The 27921-nt window shown below is 35.5% G+C and overlaps 1 protein-coding gene across 2 annotated transcripts in view; it reads right to left on the bottom strand.

The window, feature by feature from the left end:
* Window positions 1-27921, bottom strand: part of REV1 (REV1 DNA directed polymerase) — a 46553-nt gene that overhangs the window by 9959 nt on the left and 8673 nt on the right. The window contains exons 4-16 of one of the 2 annotated variants that reach the window (XM_009809284.2): window positions 27582-27731; window positions 24740-25452; window positions 22776-22883; window positions 21144-21260; window positions 16343-16475; window positions 15215-15343; window positions 14391-14545; window positions 11881-12000; window positions 8938-9158; window positions 7762-7934; window positions 3478-3580; window positions 1855-2011; window positions 1284-1486 (exon numbers count right to left, since the gene is read on the bottom strand). In XM_009809284.2, coding sequence (XP_009807586.2) covers window positions 1284-1486; window positions 1855-2011; window positions 3478-3580; window positions 7762-7934; window positions 8938-9158; window positions 11881-12000; window positions 14391-14545; window positions 15215-15343; window positions 16343-16475; window positions 21144-21260; window positions 22776-22883; window positions 24740-25452; window positions 27582-27731 — 2482 coding nt within the window. The remainder of the gene's footprint in view (window positions 1-1283; window positions 1487-1854; window positions 2012-3477; window positions 3581-7761; window positions 7935-8937; window positions 9159-11880; window positions 12001-14390; window positions 14546-15214; window positions 15344-16342; window positions 16476-21143; window positions 21261-22775; window positions 22884-24739; window positions 25453-27581; window positions 27732-27921) is intronic. The other variant, XM_009809285.2, reaches the window with a different exon arrangement.

Below are 27921 nucleotides of genomic sequence, written 5' to 3'. Positions count from 1 at the left end.
AAAAAACAGTTTTCTGCCGAAAGCATAACCGGCTTCTAAAAATGTAAAAATATTTGGGAAAGCTGTTAACAACATCAACAAAAGCTTTTACAGATTTAAATTACAGAAATTAAAAACACAGATGTTTACAGAAAAGCATGTAAATCTGCTTATACCTAAGATACCTACAGAATTCAGTGCACCTTGCTCACAGCAGACCGTTATAACACATGTCCATTTGATTAACATGTGGGGTGGGAATAAGGAGGCTCTTCCTTTGTTAAAACACACAAAACCAAACCCCAAACCCCACAGAAATATTTTACTTAAATAAAGATTGTCCCCCTCTTGTCTAAAAGGTGATATTCTGTACAAATGTTAAGGGTGCATCCTAGCTTCAATATTATTTAAAGAAAATTTGAAAAAACACAGAAAGACAAATAATTAAATCTAAATACAAGTTTGACATTTTTTTAGACAGAAACTTAGAGCACAGTCATTGTAAAAGTATACGAGGTAGTATAAGACTAGTTGCCATTCAGTCCTTCTCACTGACTAAAGCTTGAAGACAGATTTATAGTGTAATTTAAAGACTGGTATAGAATACATGACTTTAAGAAATTACGTAGAGAAGACTACCTGATTATCATTTATTGGCATCTGTGGCAAAGAATATTGCTGCCATAAAGAGGGATGGAAAACATTTAGAAGTTCTGTCTTCATGAAAACGACACAAAATACTTGTCAGAATTCTTCTTGAGCCACTCGTCAGTGATTAAGCTGATCAGAAATAATTTTTGAGAGCTAACATAAGAAAAGGGAATTTACATATCTGCATATCATAATCATATAAACACTGAGTATTAACTACAGAATGTGTTTAATTTCTCTGACGGAAGTTTTCCTAAAGTTTATTTCGTGTTTTTTATAATTAGGCTCTGGGCTTTGGTTGTAAAAGGTGGAAGGTAATGTTTTTTAATATTTCATCCTGAGCATCTTTTCCATTTCTGTTCCATTCCAATCCTTTGACAAGTGATGGGAAGGGAAAAAGATACTGGAAAATTAAATTTCTTTCCCTTGAAAAAATACAATCTTTTTTGAGTTAGTCTACAAATGACTGCTTTTTAAAAATTCTTTTATTAAGGCAAAATAGTTTTGCATCAATAACAGTTTCTTACTGTGCATCATACTCTACTAGAGCTCTTTTTATTTAAAAAAAGTATAATGTAACTTTTATTGCTCTATCCAAATAAGACAAACAATCCCAAGTTATTACAATATATTTTTATATTCTCAGGTTTTACCTGGGAAGCAGACGGAACCTCAATACTCAAATTAAGCCTGGATTTTACACTGATAGGAGAATGCACGCCATTCCATTTGACAGCAGACTCAGTGTTGTTAACATTAGAATTGAGACCAGATGCGAGATGGGTACCGCGAGATGGAAGAAAAGTGCAAGTTCTTGAATCAGAAGATATTTCAAGGTCCATAGCAGCCACAAATACTATACATATAAAAACAAAATACAGAATTATCGTCTAATAGTTAAAAATACTCTAAAGATTCAAGATACAGTGAAGCTAATTTCCAGTTTTCTTTGCTAAATAGTTTATACAATATTTAGCATAATTGTAACACTTTCTATTTTAAAGTATCCTTTGTTACCATTAACTTTTAAAAATTATTGGAATAATCCTATACAAAGTTTTATTTGTAGCATTTTCATTTGCAGTAGCAGAATCTGCTCTCAAAGAGTTTATGTTAAATAATTTGTACTTGTATAATATTGAGTAAGTATTCCAAAATGTAATCTATGTTGGAGCCCTTCAGAACTGATCATTATCACACATGCAAAGTACAAAGCTTACTGACCTTCCTTATGTTCTTCGTCTGAGCACTTTTTTGCTTTCTGAACATGAAGAAGATCAATAACTGAATGCGATCCACCAGGTAAGTGTCCAGACTGTACAGTTGAGCAAGCCGGAGTGGTTTTACTGATGGGAACTAACTGCTGTACTTGAATTCCAACCTAAATCCAAAACATTAATACATTAATTTTATGAAGTATAAAAAAAAAAATAAAAAAAAAAAATCTGTAATTCTTTCATAATAGCATTGCCTTTTGTGAAATTGGCTGCCTGTTGTGGGTGGGGGAGAGAACGAATAAAAGTATGTTGAAATACACATAAATAGCCACTAAAAACACCCCAAACAAATCCTAGGATTATCCACCACAATCCAAAAACTAAGAAATTACAAAGATAATACCATCTTAACTTCTCTGATACAGGGAAGTGCTGTCAACAGGATCATGAAACAATGCGTTTATTATGAAATTTCTTAGACACTAACAAATACAGAAGTACTGACCTGGAAGTGATTAGTATTAAATCTGGCTACCTGTACAAGAAAGGAATGTTTTTCCTGAGGACAATCTATACTAAAACCATCACTTCAGTCTACAAATGAGAAAAATAATGTTGTTTCACTTCTAGACATGGTTCTCGCAAAGTCTCAATGAATGAAGTACATTGGCGAAAGTAGTCTTTATGAGACGAGGTGTTCCTCATTTTGAAAGATACCCTTACTTTCCATTTACTTTTAAATACCAAATCAACAGGGGTTCAAAAACTGTGTCCAACTAAGAATGCACTGGTACATTGCGCAAGTTTACTGCTAATCCTCCATCATTATTAAGAAAAAAGACAGCAAAGGAGACAGACAGACAAGAAACTAGAAAAAGACAGGGAGAGGATGATAAGTATTTCCTCAACTCCAAGAAGAAATCCAAGCCACGGAGCTGACTTTGCAACGCAACACTGTGAATCAAAACCCTACTTCTACACCTAGGTGACCAATAAATGCAGGTTTGTTTAGGAAGCCTCTGTGTTCCATTGTGAGAAATGACTGATGCCAAAATAGTTGTCTTACGGATTCACATTGCTATGACAAAACCACTGAGATGAACAAGAGTGTTCTAAAACAAACCATGATTCAAAAGAGCCAGCAATTCACCTTCCAACAAAGGCCAAACCATGGGTTAGTAACTTTTCTGACTCCAAGACTTGCAGTTCAGAGCAAAAACTCCTCTGATCTGTATCTTTGATTTGCATTACATGCAGTATTTATATTAGTTACTTAACTAATAACTGTGCAAAAGTTTACAGAAAAGTCTAAGACAAAATAAAATTTACACATGCTAATAGAACTGTAGAAGATACAGTCTAACTTTGTTATCTCAGGCTGTTTTTAGTTGTGGATTAATCCATACCACAATAAAATTTTACTTTTTTACATTTATGGCTTTGTAACCATGTTTTTCAAAGGTAAACGTACAAAACATAAGATGATTGCATAGCCTAATTTACATAAGCTTTGTATTATCTACACTTTTGCTGAGTTTGGTTATTGTCTACCCTGGAGAACTGAAAATTTATGAAAGGCAACAAAGAAGGTTTATAAAGAGAATAAATTTCAGTTTTCCCATTAACTTACCCCTCGCATATCTGATATGTTCAGTTTCATTGTGTGAAACATGTTTAGAGTTTCCTTCCCAATTACTTTTGCACTGTCTGTTGCATGGTCTAGAGTCACAGTCCTACAAAGAATAAAAAAGTATGGTTAAAAAGGAAACTGTTTCACAAATCCTAAAGACAACAACAATACTGTATTTATTCCAGAGAGGACCTCAAAGAAAGACAGATCATACTTTCTTGGCATACAGAAACCAAACACTTTTTTGTTCCGTGGTTTCTTTTTAAAGGTAATTAGAACTAAGCATGTTCTACAGAAAAAAACCAGATTACTTACTAATTGAACATTTTCAGTGTGCGGTCCACATATTAATTTGTCAAATATAGTATATATTTATATATGTTATCTATTGAAGCCAGACAAAAATGTTTCACTTTATAGTACTTGCAGAAATGTACTCATGCACTATCCTTCACTGAAGCTTGGTTCATAAAGAGTTTGCTCAGTATTATTTCATTTGTCAACTGTCAAATGTCTATAGCAAGAGTTTCAGAAGGAACTCTTGAGGGAGAAGCAGATATAGGCATATCCATGTGGATTACAAAGAACTAGGATTAATGGTAAGTAACTTTAACTTTAAACAACATTCCAAATACACATCTTAGACTGTGGGCAATCTTCTGCAACGACTCTCACAAAATTAGCTGGTTGTGAGTTTTACAAATTGCCACCCAAGAGCTTGGCAAGGCACTAGTAGTGCTTGGTAGTTCTGGATTCTCTAATGGCACATTTGAGACAGATAAGGACAGAATTTCAGGTGGCTAATCAAACGCATGTGAGTGATGTAAAGCCTTTCACTGGGGTAACTGATGCAGTTTTAACTCTAACAGAGTGGGCTCTATGGACGAAGGGAAGTTCCACCTTCGTATTTTGACAGGGTGCCATCCTAACAGCTTAATAAACACTTTGATGGTGTCTCCTTAAATTTTACTCTACTTTTGAATCTGTCAGAAACCAACATGAAAAGCCAAGTGATCTCCAGAAAGGTCTGGTTCTGACAGTATGAAAAGGAAAATCCTTCCTGCTGTGAATGATATGAAGACCTCCCTGAGCCTCACAGGTTAACATTTTTAAGAAAAAGGAGATCAATATCACCATTAAGATGCAACTATGCAAAATATTAGGGAGAAATGTAGGATGGGTCTAAAGGTACACACCATTTAGAAGAATATTTTACAAAGGTCTATGCTGCACTACCAGTACTTGATACCTATGATGCAGTAAAAATACCATTAACATCTCAGAAGTTGAACTTGATTTTAAATGTGTCTGTGAGTCTGAATCCTTTGTAGAACTATGATTATCATTCTAGGGAATCTTGACTTGTAGGATGAGAAAGCATAGCAACTCAATCACCTGTGAGGTGAGGGGGCAAGAAGTGAGTCATGAGCTATAGCTACAGAGAAAATCTTAAACTGAAGTAAGAGAAAAACCAGTCACCTTTAGCTCTAGTAAATAATCCCAAACTGTTGGAACTAAGCTGTACACAGGGAAAGCACACCTGAGGGAACACCACCCTGAGATTCTAATCCATTTGCCTGGATGCAACTTCCAGAGTTTACCCTGCTGCTGCCAAGAAGCCTTTCACTGGACTGAACAGAAATGCTCTAACGAAGACAGTAAATCCCGTACCTATATCATCAAATAGCATAATTTGGATTGACTCGGGTTGCCAAGTTCATTAGTAAAGCCAGAAGCAGAAACAGAGACACTGCCAAACAAGATCCTGGCATCAGAACTGCTTCAGCTATTTGTGAACAACAGCATTCTTGAGTGCCCCCTTACCTTACCTTAATGAAGACTTTATGAATTACGGAAATTTCAGGGCAGATGTACATTAACATGCCTGACCACAGAAATGAGGTCCAAAGCATTGACCTGTTCATGAGAAAGCAGTCTGGCACTAGTTGCCAATAAAGGGGGAATAAAGCTCTATCTCAACACAATCTCAATCCTAAAAATATATTCTTAGGCTTTTAAGAGTAAATCTTCAGCTCAAAGAATTCAGGATAGCCAGAAGACAAAAGTACAGATGGATGGATTTTCTTCTTGATATACTAATCCCAAAAGGTGACAAGCTTCTGATAGTGAAAAGGTGAATTTTGTACTTTCAGTTTTTAATACAGCTGAATTGTATGTCACAAGCTCACAAGTATAAGCAGACCCTATGCACACATGCCCTACTGTTGAGCTCTAATCCACTGAAAGAACACCCCCACCTCTTCAGTTATCAGCAGCCTTGATAACCCTGAGCATATGACCCTTCAGCTCAGGAGGGATTCATCTGGTACAACCACCTGAGATGGAGGGAAAAGTAGAAAAGACCTATCTTCGAAGATGCCAAATGCATACTCATACAAAAGCCAGGATCATCAGTTTACCTAAGGAACAACTGCTTTGATGTGCGTCTGCCTGAAGAATAAATATGTATTTAGAAGGTTCTGAGGCAATTTTGTATGAAACAACAATGATGCTCTATGCCTAGATTTCATTCTTGTGTTTCCCTTACGCAAGCATATAAATAAATTTGAAATTAAAAAATCTTTACTCAACATCATCCAGTTGAACAATAGGAAACAAAGAAGAATCAGAAATAAATAAGGGGTAAGAGTAACAGGACTGCCTGTGGAAGCTGAAGGTCCTGCTCTTTTCACAGTGACCTATCAACTGACTACCCAGGCAGAGTAACTGGGTTATCCCATTTCACCAAGAATGGGCAGCCACCACAGGTAGCATCTCAATGAGATCAACAGTGCTGCAGTGAGACCAAGCAGAAAGAGACTTTATTACGTTGATAATGATCCACAACAAAATAAAGGCACTTCTTATGAGGAACTCATGACTATATGAAAAGATATAACTGTAAAGGTCAAGAGATAAGAAGTTGCCTTCTTGAACAGCTGAAACATGGGGCACAGTCTCTGACCATGAGTTTTTGAGATTGAACCTTCTTAGCTCCACTTCGGATCTTCATTGTCTTTTCTCTTCTAGGACCAAAAAAATTCTCTGCAGACTTACTGGTGAAACAACAGGAAAGACAGATTTGACACAAAGAAACTTGTCTGTACTAAGACAGACAACTGCAGTCCAAGGTGTCTGATGCCAGCTCCAATCTTCAGAATCTTAAGTGGCCTCTCAGTCCCCATGTGCTCTAGACTTGAAGGATAACGATACTAATTAGACATCCTTCTTGACAAGTACAAAGGCAATTTCCTTTGAGAACTGACTCTAACTGTCACCATCAGCATGTGATCAACAACCTATCAAGGAACAGCAGAAAGCCCCTCAAGCAAAAAGAAAGTACACAACACTATACAGCTCAGGGAGAGGAAACTGTAGCAGTAGAACATTCAACTCAGCTGGTCACTGAAAGAAATGAAAATGCTGCTGCATGTGTATCATAGTGCAGGATGTAAATATGTCTTCTACAAGCACTGCAAAAGGAAAACCAGCTCCAATATTGAGCAAGCTGGAGAAATATACACCAATAATATACATGTACATATGCGTTATTGTTTGAAGACAAACCCTTTAAAAGATCAAACACCTTTATTAGCTAGTAGTTCATGAGACTACTATCAAATTAAGGGCAACCTTAGACTACAGATTATTAAAGTCAAAAAGGAAGAAGAGAAAAAAAAGTACATCCCTACCAAGAGAAATGAACAGTCACAATAATTCATTGAAAATATTTCACTAAATCATTTTGATTTTTAAGTAGCATCCACAGACACACAAGAGTACATTCTCTCAAGAAAGCAATTTCAAACAACAACGAATGCACTTGTGGAGTCAGATTCCTTCTTTCTCATTCCTGCTTCCTCCAAAAATCACAAATTGTTTCTTCTATGCCCCAAAACCTTCCAACTTCTGATATTTTTTTTCCCCATTTTTCTCTTTGAAGAAACTCAAAGGCAAAAGATGACTTAAAACTGTTCTCTCTTCCTGATTTGGACACCTTAGTCTCTTCCTTCTTTCTCCTCCCAGTATGTTGTGTTTTTTATCATTGGGGGATTTACATTCCATGCTGATGACCAAAAGACCACATATGTACAACCCAAACACAGAGGACTTTTGGTAATAATATTCTACTTCTGATTTTGGTCCAGGTTTGATATGTAGACAAAGAGGTACTAACACTTTAAAATTTCTGTCCTGTCTTCCTGTAAGTTTTGGTGCTCAACAGCCTGCAGAAGTGTGCTCATGCCTACTACCAACCATTCTTTTTTCCATGCATAGTTTTACCTGGCAATATTATCACAGATCCCATGACCTCCATATTTTGCAGGCTCCACTGGTGCCCCAGCCTTTCTGACCATAATTTTAAGGGTCAATCGTTTACCCTTCATACCAGCAGCTTCAAGTCTACGTTGGATTTCTTCTGAGAGGCTTAGAAGGAAAGCTTCTGCTTCCTTAGGCTGAAGCGGAAAAACAACGTGTTTAGATAATTACTAGTTTTCAAATACTGAAGGTAAATCATTAAGGGTTAATACAATCCAGATTTTGTAAACTGAAAAGAGCAAGCTGACTCACAGGCAATTGTCTTACTTAACTTCAAGTGTTTTGTTTACATTGTAGGTCACTGAAGTTAGGCGAGATGGTAGATTCCTATCCTCATGCTGCAGTAAGTAGGAATTACTAGGTCCTTTTGGAAATAACTCTTTAAAAAAATGTATTTAGAAAACCCCAACACAGAATTGCAAGTCTAACTTCAAGCACACACCTAGAAGATGAAGAGCGTAGGGCTTATAAAGAAAATCTTTTTCACCATGAGGGAAGTCAAGCAGTGGAACAGGTTGCTCAGAGAAGTTGTGCAGTATTTGTTCTTGGAGATTTCCAACACCAGACTGGATAAAGTCCTGAGCAACTGGTCTGATTTCATTGTTTCCCCTGCTCTGAGCAAAAGGCTGGACCACACAACATCATGAGGTCTCTCCCAACCTGATTTTTCTATAATTTCTATAAATACTTAAGTTCTCAACAAAGAGCTGAGTTATTTTTTAAAACAATTTTGTCAACAACATTCCCCGCCCCAGTATTAGTAAAAAGTCTAATAAAAATGTTGTACTCGAGCAGCTGGTGATGGTTTCAGGCACTGGCATCTTTGAATAATCCGCATTTAAATGAAAGAGAATGCTAGGTGCTGACAAACCTACTACAGTTCTCTTTTTCTGTACCAGACTTGTATAACGAATGCAGAATAGCCAGCTAATTTTGTGCAAGCTTCTTTTCAGTCCAATACTTTTGCAGTCTCTCCTCCCATTTTATCGTTTGGTCTCCTACTTCTTCATTTTCCTCATTCCTATTTGGTGGCTAAGATGGTGCTCTAACAGATCAAAGTGTAAGTGAAAACAATCAGAATATGAGAAGATTCTTCTACAGCTGAAAGAAGTCACTGCAGAAAAGAAACTTTGAATTTACCTGTGTAAACCTTATTCCATAGTTGATTTCTGCTGAAACAGATTTTCTTTCTTTTTCTGTACGAACTGGTCGATCATCAAAACCACGACAAAATCTGTAGAGCATTTGTCCTGTTTTTGGACCAAATTCTTTTTGCAGTTTTGACATTGAAGCACATTGCAGATCTCCACAGGTTTTAATTCCCAAAGAAGCCAGCTTAGATTCCATTGTCCTGCCAACTCCTAACAACAAAGCAATTAGTTCTGTTAAATCTACGTAACTCAGAGCCAGTCAGGTTTTGAACAAATAAAATTTGTCTTTTTAAACCTACACTAGGTCATATCAAATTAATAAATAAATATACACCATAAAAAAATAAATTCCACTCAATAAACCATGGTTCAAATGGAAAATTTGCTGTCTTCACCTATATTTCTTTAATCTGTTTTAAATATTTAGTTGAAGATGTCATACTGCAGTGTGTTTATTTATTTATGGGTAAAATGTGAATGACTGCTGCTTGCAAATCTTGACAAGGTACTGCCTGTTACAGAGTATATAGCTCTGAACACCACAACACTAAGTCCAAAAAGAGTGTCCAACGTGTATATGATGGCAAAACATATTACAAGTGATTTAACCTAAAAGAAAACCAACAAATATTTTGACTACTGTTCCACCACTTCCTAGGTAGAAAAATATTATTTCAAGTAGAAGTGATAGCATACCTATATCACTTGTGCTTTGAATTATCAAGCACTGGAAATTGTAGGTATCCATGGCAACGGCACATATGTAAGTGTGATAACTTAAGTGTTTTTCTGGGTTTTGGAAAGGTGGCCTGTTACTTCCAAAAAAATATTAGTCCTATGAGTTTACACTACCAAAGTCAGCCGAAGTTGGCAATCTCAGGTAATCAGCTTTTATCTTTCATAATCTTTTTCTTTGTCTCAGTGACATTATTGCCACAAACACTAAAAAGTTCCTGCTATGCATGTTCCATGTTGAAGTGAATTCTGAAAACTTTAAAATACTCAAGTCAAAGCACAGTACTGTATGAGTAATTTTCTGGAGAAAAAATATCTCCTGTAAGTAATGCCAAAAAGAAATGGTGCTGTAAAATATGTTTGGCCATGGAAGGGGATCTATAAAGAGAATTTCTGGTAAAACTGCACCTGTCTACGTATGCTAGTCCTACCACTTTTCCACTTCAGTGTCTACTGCTGCCTATTTTTTGTTTCCCTTCTCTTTTTTTTTTTCTTTAAACAGAGAAAAATACTATTTTGAACATTTAACACTAAATATGTGTGTACACATGCAGGCTGAGCTCAGCTGATCATTCACATACAAAGCCTGAATGAGTGCTTACTCAGCATTTTTTGAGCTATGTCTGTGTCACATTATACTACAAAAGCATTGAATAAAAATACAATACAGAGTTACATGCCAGGAAACACTTTAGTTTACAACTCTTTTAAGTATTTTCCTGAAACAATAAAAAAATATAATGAAGCCAGTTTTCATACAGGTGTATTCTGTATGTCCCTACAGTTTATCACTCTCCCAGCACAGTAACTCCAGTTCTCTGCCATCTCTGTGTGAATCCTGTCATGCCTTGGAAAACCTCTCTAAAACCTGTAGGCCAGAAACGCTTCTTTCCTTCCCTCCAGCTTTTCCCTTGGTCTTCTCTATGTCCACAGGCATCTCACTCAGTCGCTCCAGTTCTCCCTTACTGGAATATCCTTCTCTCTCCTATCTGACCAAGGAATGCAGGACAGAAAACACGTACTCTGGCTGTACATATGATGACTGGAAACTACTGCCAAAATGTACAATAGTTGAATTTTGCCTGCCTGTCCCTCAAAGGATGTATTCACTTGGATCACTCTCCTCTGTCAAGCTGTCATTTTTCACAAAACTTGTGGAAACATCAATGTCTTTAGAACTTCTATCTCTCAGTAAGATTTGGCTGAAACTGCCAAACAGTTCACAAAATTATTGGTACCGTCATACTTGCAAATTATAAATAATAATCATTGCCACAATCCTTTCCTGAGACAACTAGGCAAAAAACAGTTGGAATTTGACAAACCTGTTGTTCTTCTTTAAAAGAATCAACACATTCTGGCACAGTTTGCAGTTTATCATTGACTAAAGATCCTTACACAAAAAAATAATGACCTGTGTAACAAATGTCTAATGCGTATTCTAAGTCTACCAGAACAAAAACCAGTCTATAGCTGGATGCAGAGTATAACAGTGGTAATACTCCTACAGTAGCCTTACTTTCCACCTTCCTCTCTATTTATTAGCCATTCTAATACAGCTCATGCCGCAAGCAGAAACACCTCTCTAGTTCGGTAACATTCTCGTCTGCCAAATTTTATTTCTTAATTTTCCTTCTGTCCTTATTCTCTTCAAAAGATCTGTTTCTTAGATGCAGCAAAGATTAAACAAACTCCTCTTTCCTTTTTTCCCTTCATATACTCTCTGTTTTATTATGGCATCTGTGCTATTTTTTCCAACTCCTGACTTCATACAATCCTTTTTAGAAAGAATACTCTCTTGGCCTAGTTCTCAGTTCTAAGCAAACCCTGCCTCTCTCAGTGGTAAGTACCTGATGTTACTAATTTTATTACATTCATTATGATACAGCAAGCTAGCACTCACTTGAAATGACTCATCTGAATAATTTTATTGAAGAATGTAAGGTTGCATAACATACTAAACTCTGACCTTCTTCCATAGATCATGTTGTGTGAATCTGTAAAACTCTTTATTAAAAAAGATGCTTCTCAAAGATACAAAAAGGTAACAGAGATTATTTTCAGAAATCAGTATAGCTTTGTTTTTTGGATCATAACCATGGAACAGTATCTCATCTTGTTTGATCCAGAACACAGATTTGTAGCTGAAACTGTTTTAATATCAGAAGGTAAAATGTCCTCTAAAAGAAAGGAGTACCTGGAAGACTGGTAACAAATTGCCCTCTGATAAAATCATCCACTTCTTCAGGTTTTAAGTGATACTGTCCATCTGGTTTTGCTTTACGAGTTGCCATTCTGGCCAGCAGAATATTGGAACCTGTAAACACAATAAATTAAAGTATGTCTGTGGTAACTTCTGTCTTCTCAAGTAGAATGCCAGAATGCAACAGTCAAAGAAAAAATGCAGAAAGTACAATCAAATTCTTTACCTTTTACAAAGAATTTAATGAAATATATATTAATATATATTTGCAGTATCTACTTCCAAATTAGCAACTAGCAGTATTTGTGATTACAGCAGTGAAACTGTAGTGGTAACTGCAATTGCAAAGTTAAAACCAATCAAACAAAAAACCACCAAAAACCCAAAACAACCAACAAGTAAGTGCAGGACACTTCACTAAGAACACTGAATTTATTTGTCTTGGTTATGTTCTACACATGTAGAGGTACAGATAAACAGTTAAGTGCAAATGGCTAAAAAATCTACAAGTATAATATTTTCACACTGCAGAACTTCAAAAAATCCACTGTGGTCAATGTAAATAATACATTGGTGACAATTCTATCAAGTATACTATATGTGAAATACTGGAATTAAGCTAATATTTGGGTCTGAGTATTCACTACAAAAATCCAATGACGTTATTAAATTATTATGTGCATTCAAAGTGTGGTAGGAACGAGACCTATTTCAGCATTTTTTCTTCCCTGTTTCTAGGCTTATTCATGCCCAGCCAATAAGATCTCTGAAATGACACCCAAACACATTCATTATTGCAACTCAAACAACCCGTTCTAAGATAAAGCAAAAAAAGGTCAGGGGAATGCACAACTCATGGCACTGTGTGTTACTATTGCTCTTCTCCTCCCACCTATGTTCACGTTCTTTTTGTCTAGTCTAAAATTTCAGTCAGTAAGAACAGTAACAAAGTTTTAACGTGCACTGTTTCTCCTGAGAGGTTAAATTGATGAAACAATGATAGATTCCTCATTCAATTTCCTATTTAACTTTGGGGATCTGTATTTTATCTACAGAGTACTGAAGATTTCTGATCCTCTTATCTATCAAACATACCAACATAGCCTCTAATACCATGAAATCTCAGTGATTTACCTTCTGCAATGTATTATTCCCAAAACACTGAAGTAAAGTAGGGAAAAGCTAATACCTCACTTAACAAATGAGAAACCAAGATACAGGATGTTTATAGATGAGTGTTTAATCTTTCACTAGCATCGTTTAAATCAGTTTAGTTTGACCACTAAAATCTCTAGGGTAAAAATCAGATTTATTCAACTGGCATAAGCATGTCCTTTAATTTATCTCTAATCAGACAACAGTGTTGAGAGATCTCAACAGTGTAACAGTATCTACTCAAACTTACACTTTATGATATTGGTACAACTTTCCCATTGGGCACCATATAAATCACTTACACAAGATGTATGTTTCTGGCAGACCATGTTTTTGAAATAAGGTCTCTACATTCATGTAATAGTACAAGTACAATTGTTTCCTCTGATTTATTTACTTAACAATGAATTATGAGTGAAGAGACAAAGTCCTTGTCATGTACCTAGCACATGAATTTCTAGAAAGGATACCAAAATTTTTTTCCAGTATCTCACACAAATTGATTATTAGGAAAAAAAACAATTGCTCATAGGTATTTGCTTCTTTCAATCAGTAAGAGAATTATGATATCACATTAGAAAATAATGCTTTAAAAACTAATTCCGCTCTTTCTACAGAAAAACCAAACACACTAAATAAGCATATAAAAGAGATTACAAATGTGTTTCAAGTCAAAACAAGACACAAACAGGAACCCAGGGAATTACAGTCTCTGTACTACGATATCATAAGAAATAAAGAAGAATTCTGCTTACAGTAATGAATTCCAGCTTGTCTCACAAGTGGATTTCATACACTGATATACACTCAATATATTTATTTACAGATACTCAACTCTAGTATTAATTGGGGACAAAAATAAAGGAGAAAGGAAGGGGCCAAGTGAAAAGAAATCAAGGAAGTCTTTTCAGAGGTGTGATTTCATACACAATACCTACTACAAATCACACAAATCTTTGCTTTCATTACCTTCTAATAATTATGCTAAATCATGCCACCCAGTAAACTCTTACTGCTGTCTCCAATAAGGAACAGAATCTGTACTCATTTTTCTATTTGCTGGAAAAATACAGCTGCATTTCACAGAAATTAATGTAAGAATATCATACGGATGGAATTTTAGCATACTGTTCAGATAACAAAGGAGAAGTGATAGCAGTTTTATAAATTTTTGCTTAAAACTTTCCACTTACGAAGATTTTCTTGCATTTTTATTTACACTAATTTAATGTAAATGGCAATATATTCCATATCACACAAAGCTTAGAGTTTTAGCAATCTTACATAGCTTTGATACACCTAACAGTAACAGGCACTGCTTGTAAAGAGAAACGAAATAAGGTACTTACCCATCCCAACAGAAGCAGTGCATTTAGTTTGGGCTTTGATTTCGGTGCGTATAGCATTTGCAAGTTCATCAGGAGTCAATCTGGTCTCTGTAAGGATTTCAGTGATATCTACTAGTGCTTCATCACAACTGACTGCTTCGATGTTATGAGTATAGCTATCAACACAAAGTAAAGGAGGTGAAACACCAGCAACAGCTCACCATCTGTTAAAACAAATATGTAGCAAATAAAGTCTTCCTTTTGTGGTGGCATTTCCCTGCTTATATCACACATCACTTACATATTAAAAATGCTAAACCAGCAAATTACAGTAACATTACTAATGTAGGACTAATTTCAACATGCATCATGATTTTAAAGGAACAGCTGGAGAAGTAGTTGAATACTTATTTTTCATTGACAATAACAAATTTTCAGTTTTGTTCAAGTGCATTTTAAACCACAAAGTAGTTTCTAATAGATGTTACTCTAATAACGCATTCTTAAGTTACTCAAAAAACTCTTGGAAGAATCTTACTACTAAGCAAGGATCTGTATCTCATAGTGTAATCAGTACAAAATTTAACAATGACTCCTTTGGAACTCAGATATTGACTGTTTACGGGATTTGGCTTCAAGATAAAAGAATGCTCAGAAGAAGCACAGTGCTCAAAATAACAAAAATACTACAAAAGGAAGATCTCAAATAGGAATGGCTTTATTGAAGCTGAATATTAACATGGAGATGAAAATACTGAATCAAATAACGGCATTCAGCAGGGGTAAATAAAATATGCTTGATAACCTTACCATTAAAGATCATGTAAACAAACAGCACATGTTACCTTGCTAATATTTCATATACTGTCCGTGCAACTTCTTTGTACGCATCAAAATCATACGAAACTGCTTGAATGTTTGGACACAACTTTTTAGCTTGGCCAAAAAACATTCCATTCTTTATGCCGACTTGCCTAAAATTAAATAATAAAAAAACCCCAAATAAAGACAGTACCAACTTTTCCACAAATTGACATGGATTATTTCCAAATGAAGTTATTTGCCTTTTCCCACAAGAATGAATTATCAATAAAAAGAAATTTAGTCCAACTGCTAGGAATTTAATAGGTAAGAAAAACAACTGCAAATAGAGTATTTGAATTAGCTGTATAATATTCAGGCATGCAGCATGGACAGCCTGCCTTTGGGAACATACTTAAGACAAAGTCTCCAGAAAGCACTACTTGCTATCTTCTGCTTCAAATTAAAACCATGCATATACTACAGTGATTAAGGTAACTGGATCTTACATTCCACTGTGCAAGCTTACAAAATTATGCTCCCGTAATAAATAAACTCCAGCTTTTTGAGATACAAATATAAGCCTGCCTATCCTAGCATGCTTGAGAAAGGTTCCAACGAATGCATAATTTCTGGAGTATTATTTCCATCAGGAAAGAAAATACTATTTCCAACACTGTGCTTATAACAAGTTGTTTCATATTCTAAACATTTATAAGCTATGTTATTGGGGATGTTCAACATAATCTGTGCAAGAAATGGTTTTAAGTTTAGTAACCACACTTACTGTCTGATTTTAACTAAAACCTTCAGTAACAAAGTGTTCTTAATGCCATAAAAGAATGCAATTTTGATACAAATAAGTGAAGATAACATTATGAAATCAACAATATCACAGTGAATGGCATAAGGTTTTCCTTAATAGGCTTTGTTTCAAGCAACATGTAGGTTAGGTTGAGAGCTATTAAGCAGTGTTTAAAAAGCAGCAACATCCATAGGGAAGACCTTGTGCTAAATTCTAACAACCTGTGTAACTACAACTTTTGAAAACAAAAAAAACCCCACCTCTCTAGATAAATTTAAAGAAATGGACTTAACAACTGCTCATTTTGGACGTTTTATGCCCATCTGTATGAGATTTTCAAGCAACCTGACAGGTAACTTTTACCTACCTGGCTTCATAACTACAAGAAGCTATTTCAGCCATGGACAGAACAGTGAGATCGAAGTCAGCTCCATTCACATGTGTGGAATCCGGATGCTCCCAAACGGATGACTCCACCTTATCAGGTACTCTAATTTCTGCTTGGAAAATAATATTTGTATTTGGTTTATGTTATTTTTCTTAAGAGTTCAGAAGAATGAGTGTGAATAAAATAAAAAATACGGATTTTATTTTATACAATTTCTATATTGCTACCTGTTGATGAAGAGGTTCTTAATACTATATTGATTCATATCATGATCCAGAAAAAAAAAGCAGACACCCCCCCCCCCCCAGTAATCTCTCTCTGCAGATAGGTCTGTAAGTATCACTGAGAAGAATATTAAGCTATAGAAAAATTCTGTTTCTATTTTCCCTCAAATTACTAGACAGCAGCTTGTTGGTGACTACATACACCATACTGTAAAATAAGACTGATCTCAGTTAGCTTTAATGACAATAAAAATGATCAAATATTTGAGGCTAACAGCTACAATCATATCCTGTAAAGAAATACAAGACACTCAAAAATTTACCAAATGCTTGGCTGAACAAGTAGACACTTAGCTACATTCCTTTTTACAAAAAGCACAACTACCACAAGAACACAGAAATTAAATTCAGAATACAAGCCCACTTTTTATCATACTTACAACCTCTTACTTAAAACTATTTTTCTAATAATCTAGATACCACAAAGTGACTTTTAAAAAATTAAATAACCAGCATGCTAATTAGCTCAAATTAAAAAACATTAGCTAGAAACTTACATTTTCCTTAACACTCTTATGGGGATATTAATTGACAAAACTTCTGCTGTTACTTCCTAATAATTCTCTTATTAGGATATGTCAATTTCTTTCAAATATCACCATAAATTTATCTTGGATCAAAATGATACAATTATAAATACTGCAACCCCAGACTGAAAATGAGACAAACCTTCCCTAATTCTATAAAACTTCACTGCATGCTCTTAGATAAATTTTGAAGAGTCTTCCAGGCCCACTGCATACTAAGTACTAGAACAGAATTCCATGACACTGAATACTGGAATCAAGTACAGCATTTTCTATTCTTTTCAAGGTTTACATACTGTGAAAACCCAAACAGAAAGATACATGCCTATACTCTAAATATAGAACAGCCTGAAAAAATGGCTAGATGCAAAAACTACTATGCCCCCCCATAGTCTCCATCAGAATCAAAACAAGATACCATACAGACAAAAAGCTTCTCTTTACTTAAAATGAAATCCAGTATGTATGTTACTAGTTCTTTGTCATTACTACAGTCTATTTAATACCATACCCCTTTTAATATAATAAACAGAGAGTTTCCTTTAGAGTGCCACAATGCCTAATTATATTTCACGGTACTAACAACTTACACACTGACAATTTGACTGAAAGGAAAAATGGTGCTATGTGCACATATGAGTAGTTTTCAGACCAGAGAATGTGTTGTAATGAGGGAGTGGAGACAGCAGGGGTAGAGCCTGACTCATGTGAAAAACTGCTTTTATTCAGAATTTCTGCTAAATTTGTGTACTTTTTTATGTCTTAAATATTTTAATGTATGATGAGCTCAGTAAGTTACCTAAGATGTCTGCAACTGAAAATTAGAGCAAAATTATGCCCCAAATAAAGATAAGAATGACAAGAACAATTTCTTTAGTCCATGCCTTCCTGTGCCCTGGCCTGAGATGATGCTGTCATCTTGTCTATCTTCACTGGACTCGTCGACTTTTTCCACATCGCAGCAGAGCAGATCCCCCCATGAGCTGATGGAGTCACTTCATGTGAAATTCAGGGCAATGCAGAACACATTGTCCTCAATGGAAGGCAAGGTAGAGAACCTCTCATCAAAAGCTGGGAAACTAGACAGGCACATGGTGAATGTGGAGCAACGGATGGAGAAATCAGAGGCCAGGACCCAAGTCTGTGAAAAAGAAATCGCTGAGAATAAATCTGTGACTAGTACGATGGTTAAAATCTGCTGCTCTTTAGAATGAAAAAAGGGAGATACTAGGGTTGAGGGAAAGGAAGCCTAGAAAACATTCACATCTTGGGCATCCTGGCCATGGAAAAGAGACCCCAAACTATGAATCCTGATTAACATATGTTAATCTTCTATGTTTAGAACATGAATGTTAAAGATGGCATGTATGTAGAGAAGTCTATCTCCAGTTTGGAGATTTAGGGTGAGAATGATAGCAAGTTTTTAAATTTAAAAGCTATAAATTTTTGGATGAATTCAAACAAGAAAAAGAAAATATTTCATAAAAGATTCAAGATTCTATTGACACTAGGTATTTGTCTAGCAATGCAGATCAACGGCAGGAACCAGTATCACTAAAGAAATAATTTGCAAAAAAAGAAGTAGCTGAAGCAGCAGAATCCAGTATTTGGACAAAAGTGATTCATAAGGGTTTGGTTTTGTTTATTTTTTGTTTTGCTTGGTTTTTTTTAACTTGAAATTTTTTTTCTAATAAGCAAGACCTGGAGAGGGCAAAATCAGAGAACAGCCTGGAAAGCATGAAGCATCAAAAAATGAAGTGGGTTCCATGTTGAAGCATGGATGTAAAAATATGCTCATGTTCAAAGTTGGTCCCAACTACCTTTTTGTTTCGATAACATGTCCCCAAACAGAATTGTGTGTGTTTAACAGCATTAATTTAGCATTCTGTATTTTGGTATTTTAGAAAAAGTACTTTTCCATGTGATACATGTGCCTATTGGGCCGTATTCACCTCTGGCATGGCACAATTAAACACATGTTGTGATGTGTTTCACATACACTTTCTAAGATGTTAGAAAAGCCTAACCTGCAATTCCATCTTTTCATCTAAGACCATAACTAACTGTAATTTCTTTTCCCCAAAAGGAAGACAAGCTATGTACTTAAAAGAATGCAAGCAGAAACAACAGGTTGTATTTTTTGTTGATAAAAACATTGTACATGGAGATAAAAATTAATAAAGAGACTAAAAAATATTATGAACTACAGCTAATGAGATAAAAGACTATAAAAAGAGTGTTAGGAAAAAATCCTTTTACCAAACCAATAGGTTGCACAATCAGACTAAGTATCAAGAAAGAAAGAGCTAGCTGCCTGCCTGTATGCAAACCAGTGAGACTGGATGCTGAAGTTAAAGAAATGAATGTGTGGGTATCCAGAAAAAGCTGCTATGGTAAGAAACCGAGTTTGTTACACAATGAGGCTGAAATCTGCTGTACCCTTAAGCAATAAATATAGTAGAAGAGATACTACTGAACTTGTGAATCACAAAGAACATGCTAGATATCAGCTAAACTTATGTAATTTAACTGCCTCACTCTCCAAACATCACTTGATTGTATAAAGTCACACCCTTATCCAGTGTAAGGTCCTAATAAAAGTTATGAAGTCACTGTACAAAAATGAACTACCACTAAATAGTTCACACACAAGTTATACTACAGAAAATCCAACTCCGTAAAAATCACAGCTATCTTTGTGACACTTATACATGGCATTGCAAACAACACAGCAGAAGCTAAGTCTGGAGCATCCTGAAAAGTCCTTAAAAAGTTAAAGGCCAATGGGTTCCACAAACATATATTCTACCTCAGTCTTAAACTACAGCAAGAAGACGAACAAAATGGCATCACTTCCTGTATTACCTTGTTTCCAAATGTTTTCGAAAATTGGCAGAATTTATTAGGTTTGTTTTTTTTTTTTGAAGTACTAACATTTCAGAAACAACCATGGAAGAACATGTCTTTTTCCACCTCCTGTATCAACAAAATAACTCACCGAGGTGTAAACTTTATAACAATAGTACTTGCGCTGGTAAAAAGTGCATATACAAGGGGCAAAGGAGAAACTCAACTTTCAAATCTAAACTGAAATTAAATAGCTACTGCCCCTTGTATGTGCACTTTTTACCAAACTTGTAGTAAAAACTAAGTTTCAAGCTGATTAAGCAGACTGTTGGAGAAAAAAAGAGGAAGAAGTTGCCAATGTTTAGCAATATACTTTCTCATACTAAATGCAGTCCAGGCAGTATAATAATATTAAAACTTGTTAATAAAAGTATGTTTTGTTTACATTAGTATACTACTACTTGAGGACACAGAAAGTAACAAATTTCTAAATTACTGCAGGCAAGTAAGGAATTCTCGAACTACAACAGATGCCCTGGTTTTCAGGTAACAAAGTACTGGAGAGACAGAACTCATGGAAGTCACACAGATTTTCCAGAAACCTAAATGCTCTAAGGACCACCCAAATTAACTCATTGTACACAGATATTGTACACATGCAATTCAAAAGCCAACTTCAAACAATTTCTCACTGGCCGTGTGCCATCATTTCTACTTTTACAGTAAAAAAAAATTTAGTAGCCTTTTAAAATTTACTTTGTACCTTCTACTCTATATTAGACTTACTCAGAACGAAGTGATCCTGGACAATCTGTATTTGCTTCTTATTTTAAATAATTGCTTAACATTGTATCTTACACTCAACCTCAAGGAAAGTGTGTAAAACCTAAAATTACTCTAAAATAATTCACCTATACTAAGCAAAGCTAACTAACAAGAAGTCACAGTGGCATGTTATTACTGAGGCCACAGAGCACCATGTTGTCCAAAGACACTTCTTTTCTGAAATCCCCTGCATGAAAAAAACAAAATTTATCCACTGTGTACTTTATTAATAACTTTAAGAAAAAAGTCTTCAATAACAAAAGTTAAAAACATACAGACAAACAGACTCATCTGTACCTGCTTTGCCATTCAGTAGCTTAGTCTGGTAATATTGCTGTTCAAGCTGGGGGTTTGCACCAGGGCGCAGTGGTGCCTTTCCTGCACCTCTGTTACTAGTAACAGCTACTGGTTTTCCTGTGGAGAAGAATGCATGTACTTATAAGTCAACACCTGTAATAGCTTACACTTTAATAATAGTACAACTAGGGTAAGATCATAAAGATGTCTGCTTTATTTTTTTATAATTTCTTTCAAGCCTATACACTCTTACAGCATTAAGGAGGAAACAGCTATGAAAGTGACTTTGCATTGTGACTATGAATTTGCTGTCTTAATTGCAGTCGCATGTAAAGAAGAAAAGCTTTTACAAGAGGGAAAATCTAGCCATACTAGTTTGTCTTTAATAACAAGTATAAATGAAAGCTGTGAAACTTCCCCAACAACCTAATGATTCATTAGTTTAAGACACAGCAAACACTGTACTGATTTTAAATACTTTATCATGTTTATTAGCTTAAGTAAACTAGAAGCATATACACATACCAACACACTCAGTTCCACTTGTTTAATTAACTGTACAAAAGCAAATCTTTAGTAAACTTTTGACTTTTTAGTTATATCAACACCTCCATAATTCTTCTACAGGAAGCTAATTTATGCACTGAAAGTTCTGACATGCTTCCATTGAACAGAAAAAAATTATTGCAGAGAAGTCGCACGTTCTTTATATTCCAGTAACGGAATTTGAAACTTGGCAGGAAATAAAGTTTTAAAGACCCAAACATACCACGATTATCTTTGATACAGTTGCTCCTGCCTTTGGACAGAAGACAGCAAAGGAACTGAGCTTACTCTTCTTTCCCAAAGTCTACGATAGCTGAGTGTCAGGTGGTCACCACTGCACCAAGTCTTCAGACTTGTGCATCACCAAAGTTCAATGTTTGCACAGAACAACTAGCATCTCCATTTCTGAATGGTACACTTGTAAAAAAAAAAAAAAAAAAGGCACCAAAACTTGCTAAGGAGCTCCACTAACTCTTCCTATGCCCTAAGGATGATCACACAACTTGGACAACGCCAATGGAATTCTTCATCCTCCAGGTCTTGTAATACTTCATGTGTAAGAGCTTAGATAGAAAAGGGAAGGAGAAGCAAATTTCCCTTGAAAAAGATGCATCAGGCAAAGAAGCAATTAATTCTGAGCCTTGACCTTCCCACTTTTCTAGTTAAACAAAGCTCCTTATGTTACTTCAGGAAAATTATTAAGATATCCTTTTTTATTTTTTAGAGGGAGTGACCAAAACCCACTTTTAGTACAACTAGAATTTGCTCTCTGACTTCTCGTATTGTAGATTTGAATCTCAGTAAGATACGTGCAATGTTATAGAGAATGGTTACTCCGTATTTTACTTCTCTCTTCTTACTTTAGATACTGAAAGGAGACAGCAAGAACAATTCCAGTTCTCTCTTCCACTTGCTTTTGGATTGTGAGGAACATGAAAGCAGGAACATGAAAGTTGCATGGTCTGACTAACAAAGATGCCAGAAAAAAAGATTAACATGCAAAGTTCGTTTTGTAAGTGTGCAAGTTCGGTTTTGTTTTTAAAGGCTTAACAGGGTGAACTGTAACATGTAGAATTAAATACTGACCTTTGAGATCTGGTCTATTTCGGATAGCCACAGACACAAAGAAGCAATCCATATCCACGTGCATTATACAGCTCTGCGGCTTGGCTGAGCTCGCAACAGACACATTACCTAGTATGAAGATACACCAATAGAAAACTTGAACCCTAATTTACACACTTTGGTACTACTCACAGTAGTCATCAAGGACTATTACCAAGTTTTTACCACCTTAAATTATGAAGATTTTTGTTTCTTCTCACCAAAAAGATATTTACATCTACAAAATTCTCAGAGAAATGTAAACATAAGCAGTAGACAAACAGCCTAAACAATGCATCAGCTGAAAGTTTCTATTTTATTTTCTCATAGTTAACACCTTCTACCTAACAAGTTCCCCCAACCCAAGGAGATTAATACATGTTGTGGGAACTGGATCTTAATTTCGCTACGTTAACACTGAATCTGGAACAGAGAACTTTACTGCTTTTTGTTCATCAATCAGAAGACTGTTCCAAAAGATAAAAAGAAAGTCTAGCTGCACTAAGAGCTACGATTAATTCTTCATGAAACATACCCAAATTAGTTTTAAACCTCCCATGCAATTGGATTTTGTCATTGCTGTACCTACACTCATGCAAACATTCAGCAAAGATGAACAAGACGGCTCCAAACTGAAAAACTTACATGCCTAAAGCACTAGAAATCCTTGTGTCAAGTATTCTAGAAGTTGAAGTCTGCATGTCTATGTTGCTGACCTACCAGAGGAGGCTACATCTAACACACACAGAAAAATACCTTAATTTGAACAATGCATAAAGTGTAACAGTGAAAAAACACTTCAATACATCAAGTGAATTGTTCCACTTCACATCTGAGTTAATTACTGAGTAATCAGAAAAATGTTTTCCTGTTTTTAATAATTTACCATTTGAACTCATTCTTTGAAAAATAAGGACTGTCTATAAAGGGCGTATTTACAAATCAAGTGATCAAGTTAATGCTTAAGAAGCTGCTACTTGTCAACTGAAACAGTCATTAACTATTTGAATACTCTAGGCCAAATCAAAGAGAAAATAAAAATATACTAACTTATACCATATTTTGAGGGAAAAAATACACATTAAGGTAGTTCGTAAGCTAACATGTTTATAACTGGGGTGTTCTAGCAAAAACACAGATTCAGTTAATTTATTTATCTAACAATAATTTTTTAGGATGAGGTAATTTATCATCAAGCATATTTTCATATGGTTACAAGTGAATATTTTTACAGCACAACAGAGTCAGAATCTCTTTAATGGTACAGAGCTATCTGAATAAGACTGTAAATGAGAGATTCTAAAGATGCAAAATACTTTATCTATACTTGTAACACTTTGCCTCTCGTGAATTACACATTTTTTTTCACTCTGGCCCTTGATGTAATGACATAAAACATTTCTCTTCTGTCACAAGCCAGGTTCAGAAGTCTCATATGACACTGCTACCCATTTAAACTGACCCAGAGGTGTATAAAACTCTTACTAACAAAAAAAAAATCTAGATTTCAGTTCACTTCCTAATGTTACTCATGTTTTAAATTTTCCCACTGAATTGCAAGCAGCAAGGTTTTTTCCTTCTGTTTTTCCCCTTTAGATTTTCACACAAAAACTACAAACTTGGGTATTTAGTTATATATAGTATTTTTTCCCCTTGATCAATCCATGTGTCTTGGTAAAGTCAGGAATATTATTTCTACAAGGAGGAACTGAATATAGACCGGAGTATCACATTAAGTCACAGTTTAAGTTAAAAAAACCCAAACAAACAAAACCAAAAGCAGTTGGATCCTTTAGTTTTCAGTGCATCAAAGTCACCAAGCTTTTCCAGATAGCCTGACTCTAATGTGCATATTGAATACTAACCTACTTAGTCTCAGTTAGACATTTAATGTACAAAGATATAAGGCACCTTCTCAACATAAACCTTCTTAAACAAGTATCTACCTGTGTCAGTTTTAACTGCAGACCTGCCTGCTTTCCATTTTTTTAATTTTTCCCTTCCTGGAAAGACACCGCTGTTTTTTCTCTGCAGGCTGTTGACAAACTCTGTCAATTCACACTTCCATGTTGATATATGATGCAGTCTTGAACGTGAATAAAAGTCAGAAATAAAACTACAATCCGAAGGTTTGGACACAGGTAGGGAAGCTGCTTTGCTAGGAGTAGGTACAGAAGTGCTTTTTGTGCTTGAAGGCCCCTGAACATTGGAGTGGTGAGCACCATTTATTTTAGCATTACTGTGCAAAGATGAAGATGAGGATGAATTACTCGTAGTCCTACGCGGATTCCACGAAAAGTCTGTATTTTTGTTGCTTTGCTGCAACTGCTGCGTTGTGCAGTCTCTAAAGTCAACCATGCCTTTTTCAGTCTTCTCCTCCTCCTGCACAGGGCCTGGAGAGAACCTACTTGCAACACTGTTGCCAGCGGGCACCAAGCAATCCTGTGTCTTTAAGGCACTGGTAGAAGTGTGTGTGTGTCCGTTAAAAATGGCAGTGCTGTCTTTGTGAGACTGAATCCCATTTTGTTTCCGTCCAGGAAGGATCTGCTCCAGCTCTGTAAATCCAAAATCATCATTTTCTTCTTCCTCTTCTTCATTCCAGTTACTTATTCCATTGGGTGTGATCTCATTTTCCATCTCACACTTTTTAATATGATTTCTGAAACAGATATTATTATTTAATACCATATCTTTTACAAAAAAGGGCACATTTACAGGTCATTTCAAGTGTTATTTATCTTCCTAATTGTTATCAGTATATACTTGAGTAGTTTTTACATTCTCAGGACAATTATCTCAAACTCTGAGCCATGTCCTCTCAATGTCACAAAATACTGTATTGCTGTACAAAAGATGTCACAGATTTGGTGTATTATTAACACAGCGCTACCACGAGTTTACACAGGAGTGACCAAAATAATGCTCACATTAGAAAAGCTATTTCCAAGGCCTTTAATTTGACCAGCAGCCTCCAATTGAATTACAATAATTATTTATTTGTTAACAGAACTGTACTACCGTGGACAGCACGAATGGTGCACGAATATGCAAACCATCAGAAGGAGTTACCTTTTTATCAAGAGATGTGATTTTCCTTATCTAGTTACAAACAAACAAAAAAGAAAAAGAAAAAAAGAAAGTATACATAGAAAACTTACATTTTTTAGAAAATTATTTTAGATGAATGTCTTAGATTTATTTTATCTTCTCTCAAGGAAAAATCTGTTCAAGCTCTATAAATCAAACATATTCTTAGCTTTTGACAAAGACCCAAACAAACTGCTTTGCATCTTTTAAGCATATAAAGCAAAGTATTCTGCCACAAGTGCACTCACAATTTACATTTACTCTGAGGGTGCAGAGGCAAAGCTTTCATTCAAAAAATTAACTTTGTAATAAACCCTAGGTGGAATTAAAACCAAAGCCTTCAAGAGTTGTGCATACTCTTGATCTGCTGAAAAAAAAACCAAAACATCCCTCCCAACTCCCAAAGCTCCAATTTAAGTGCACAAAAAAAAAGGTGGGAAATAATTAGCTATCCGGTATACCAGTGAAACCAGAAAGCCAATTAACTGTGACAACAATTTAGCTAAGGTTATCACAATCCTAGATTATATTAAAACCAGTATTTTTGAGGAGTTGCATGGCTGAAAGTAGTATATCCAAAGGTACATATTTAGTATCAGTGGATAGGGCAGGCTTTTAAACTCATGCTTTTCAGACCAGATTGGTATTTTCAGAAGTCTGAATATTCTTCTCATTTAAAAAACATTAGCAATGCATTAATAAGAGGTGATGGTAATTGTATCACTCATTGTTTAAAATATGGGTAAGAAATACTGCTTAGGACATTCATTTTGTGGCACTGGTTTTATTTTTCCTAAAAACAGACAAATCCCACTCATGTGGTAAAGTCTTCTCAGCATTATGCAGAGCTGGATTTTAAACAAATCATCAGACTGTGGAAGAATACAGATCAGAAAATATAGTATCTTGTACAGTATCCTTGGCCCTGTTTGAGCAGTAGCGTTGGAGCAGATGACCTCCAGAGGTCTCTTCCAACCTCAACCATTCTATAAGTTTATGATTCTTGCCGCTAAACAACAAACATGTTCTTCTGAAAAAGATGCAGGAACACTCTTATCTACAGAACAGTCCTTCAAGTGGAAGGTTTCTTTCCAAATTCCAATTCCTTTGCCAGCTAAGACTTTCGCTGGTGCTTTCTGTTCTATTCCCTTCTCAAGGTCTTTCAGGATAATTTTTATATTGTAATTAGATTTTTTAATCCATCTTCTCTCTCAAGCATGACTTAAACCTTCATGTTAGCATACATAAGGTATGCTATGACTTTTTTTTTTTTAAAAGAAGCTAAAGAAAGAACTTAACAACTAGTATGCATTTACATTTGTTCCTAGGCACCTTTAGCAAAAGTAATCAAATCATACCAGCTTTTTGATTTTGAAATAAAGACCTACTTTTCAGTGTCACTAGTCAGAATCCTTTAATTTATGCCTGTTGCTTCCATACAGATATGTTACATCCTAGGACTCCTAGGTCACGTTATCAAGTAAAGCATGGACCAAAGGCCAGAGGCGAGGCTTGGAGTCAAGGTAACTGTAGTTCTGTCCTCAACTATTTATATAGCTATACCTTATTTTTAAATTTCAGTGCCCCAGAGCTTCCCTCTTATAAAGTTGAAATGAATTTTTAAAATGCTATATAGTTATAAATGTAAACCCATTATGGGTGAATAATTAGTATCTGCATTACAAGATCAGAAACACTTACACCCTGTTGAGATCTTTAGCTATATTGCTTGGACCTGGCATTGCATCTTCAGGTTTGCATATGCTATTAAAGTTGAGACCTTTTTGTACGCTTGACTGCTTGGTATAAAGCTGATATGGAATGTGCGAGAGGAGACGTCCAGCTTTAATGCTGAAACAAAAAAAAGGAACAGGTTACTACTTAAGACATTTTAAAAACCCCCCAACCTTCTATGCTAAAAAATACCCCACGGACAATAAACTACTACTTTGGTCATCACCTTTTGCTGTTCTGCTGTATGTACTTGCAGTCCCTTCCACAACCCCTTTCCCACTACTAACTGGATTGAACCGAAAAGTAA

The sequence above is a fragment of the Gavia stellata genome, chromosome 1 (assembly GCF_030936135.1).
Source record: "Gavia stellata isolate bGavSte3 chromosome 1, bGavSte3.hap2, whole genome shotgun sequence".
Classification (NCBI taxonomy): domain Eukaryota; kingdom Metazoa; phylum Chordata; class Aves; order Gaviiformes; family Gaviidae; genus Gavia; species Gavia stellata.
This window is presented reverse-complemented; position numbering and strand designations above follow the sequence as displayed.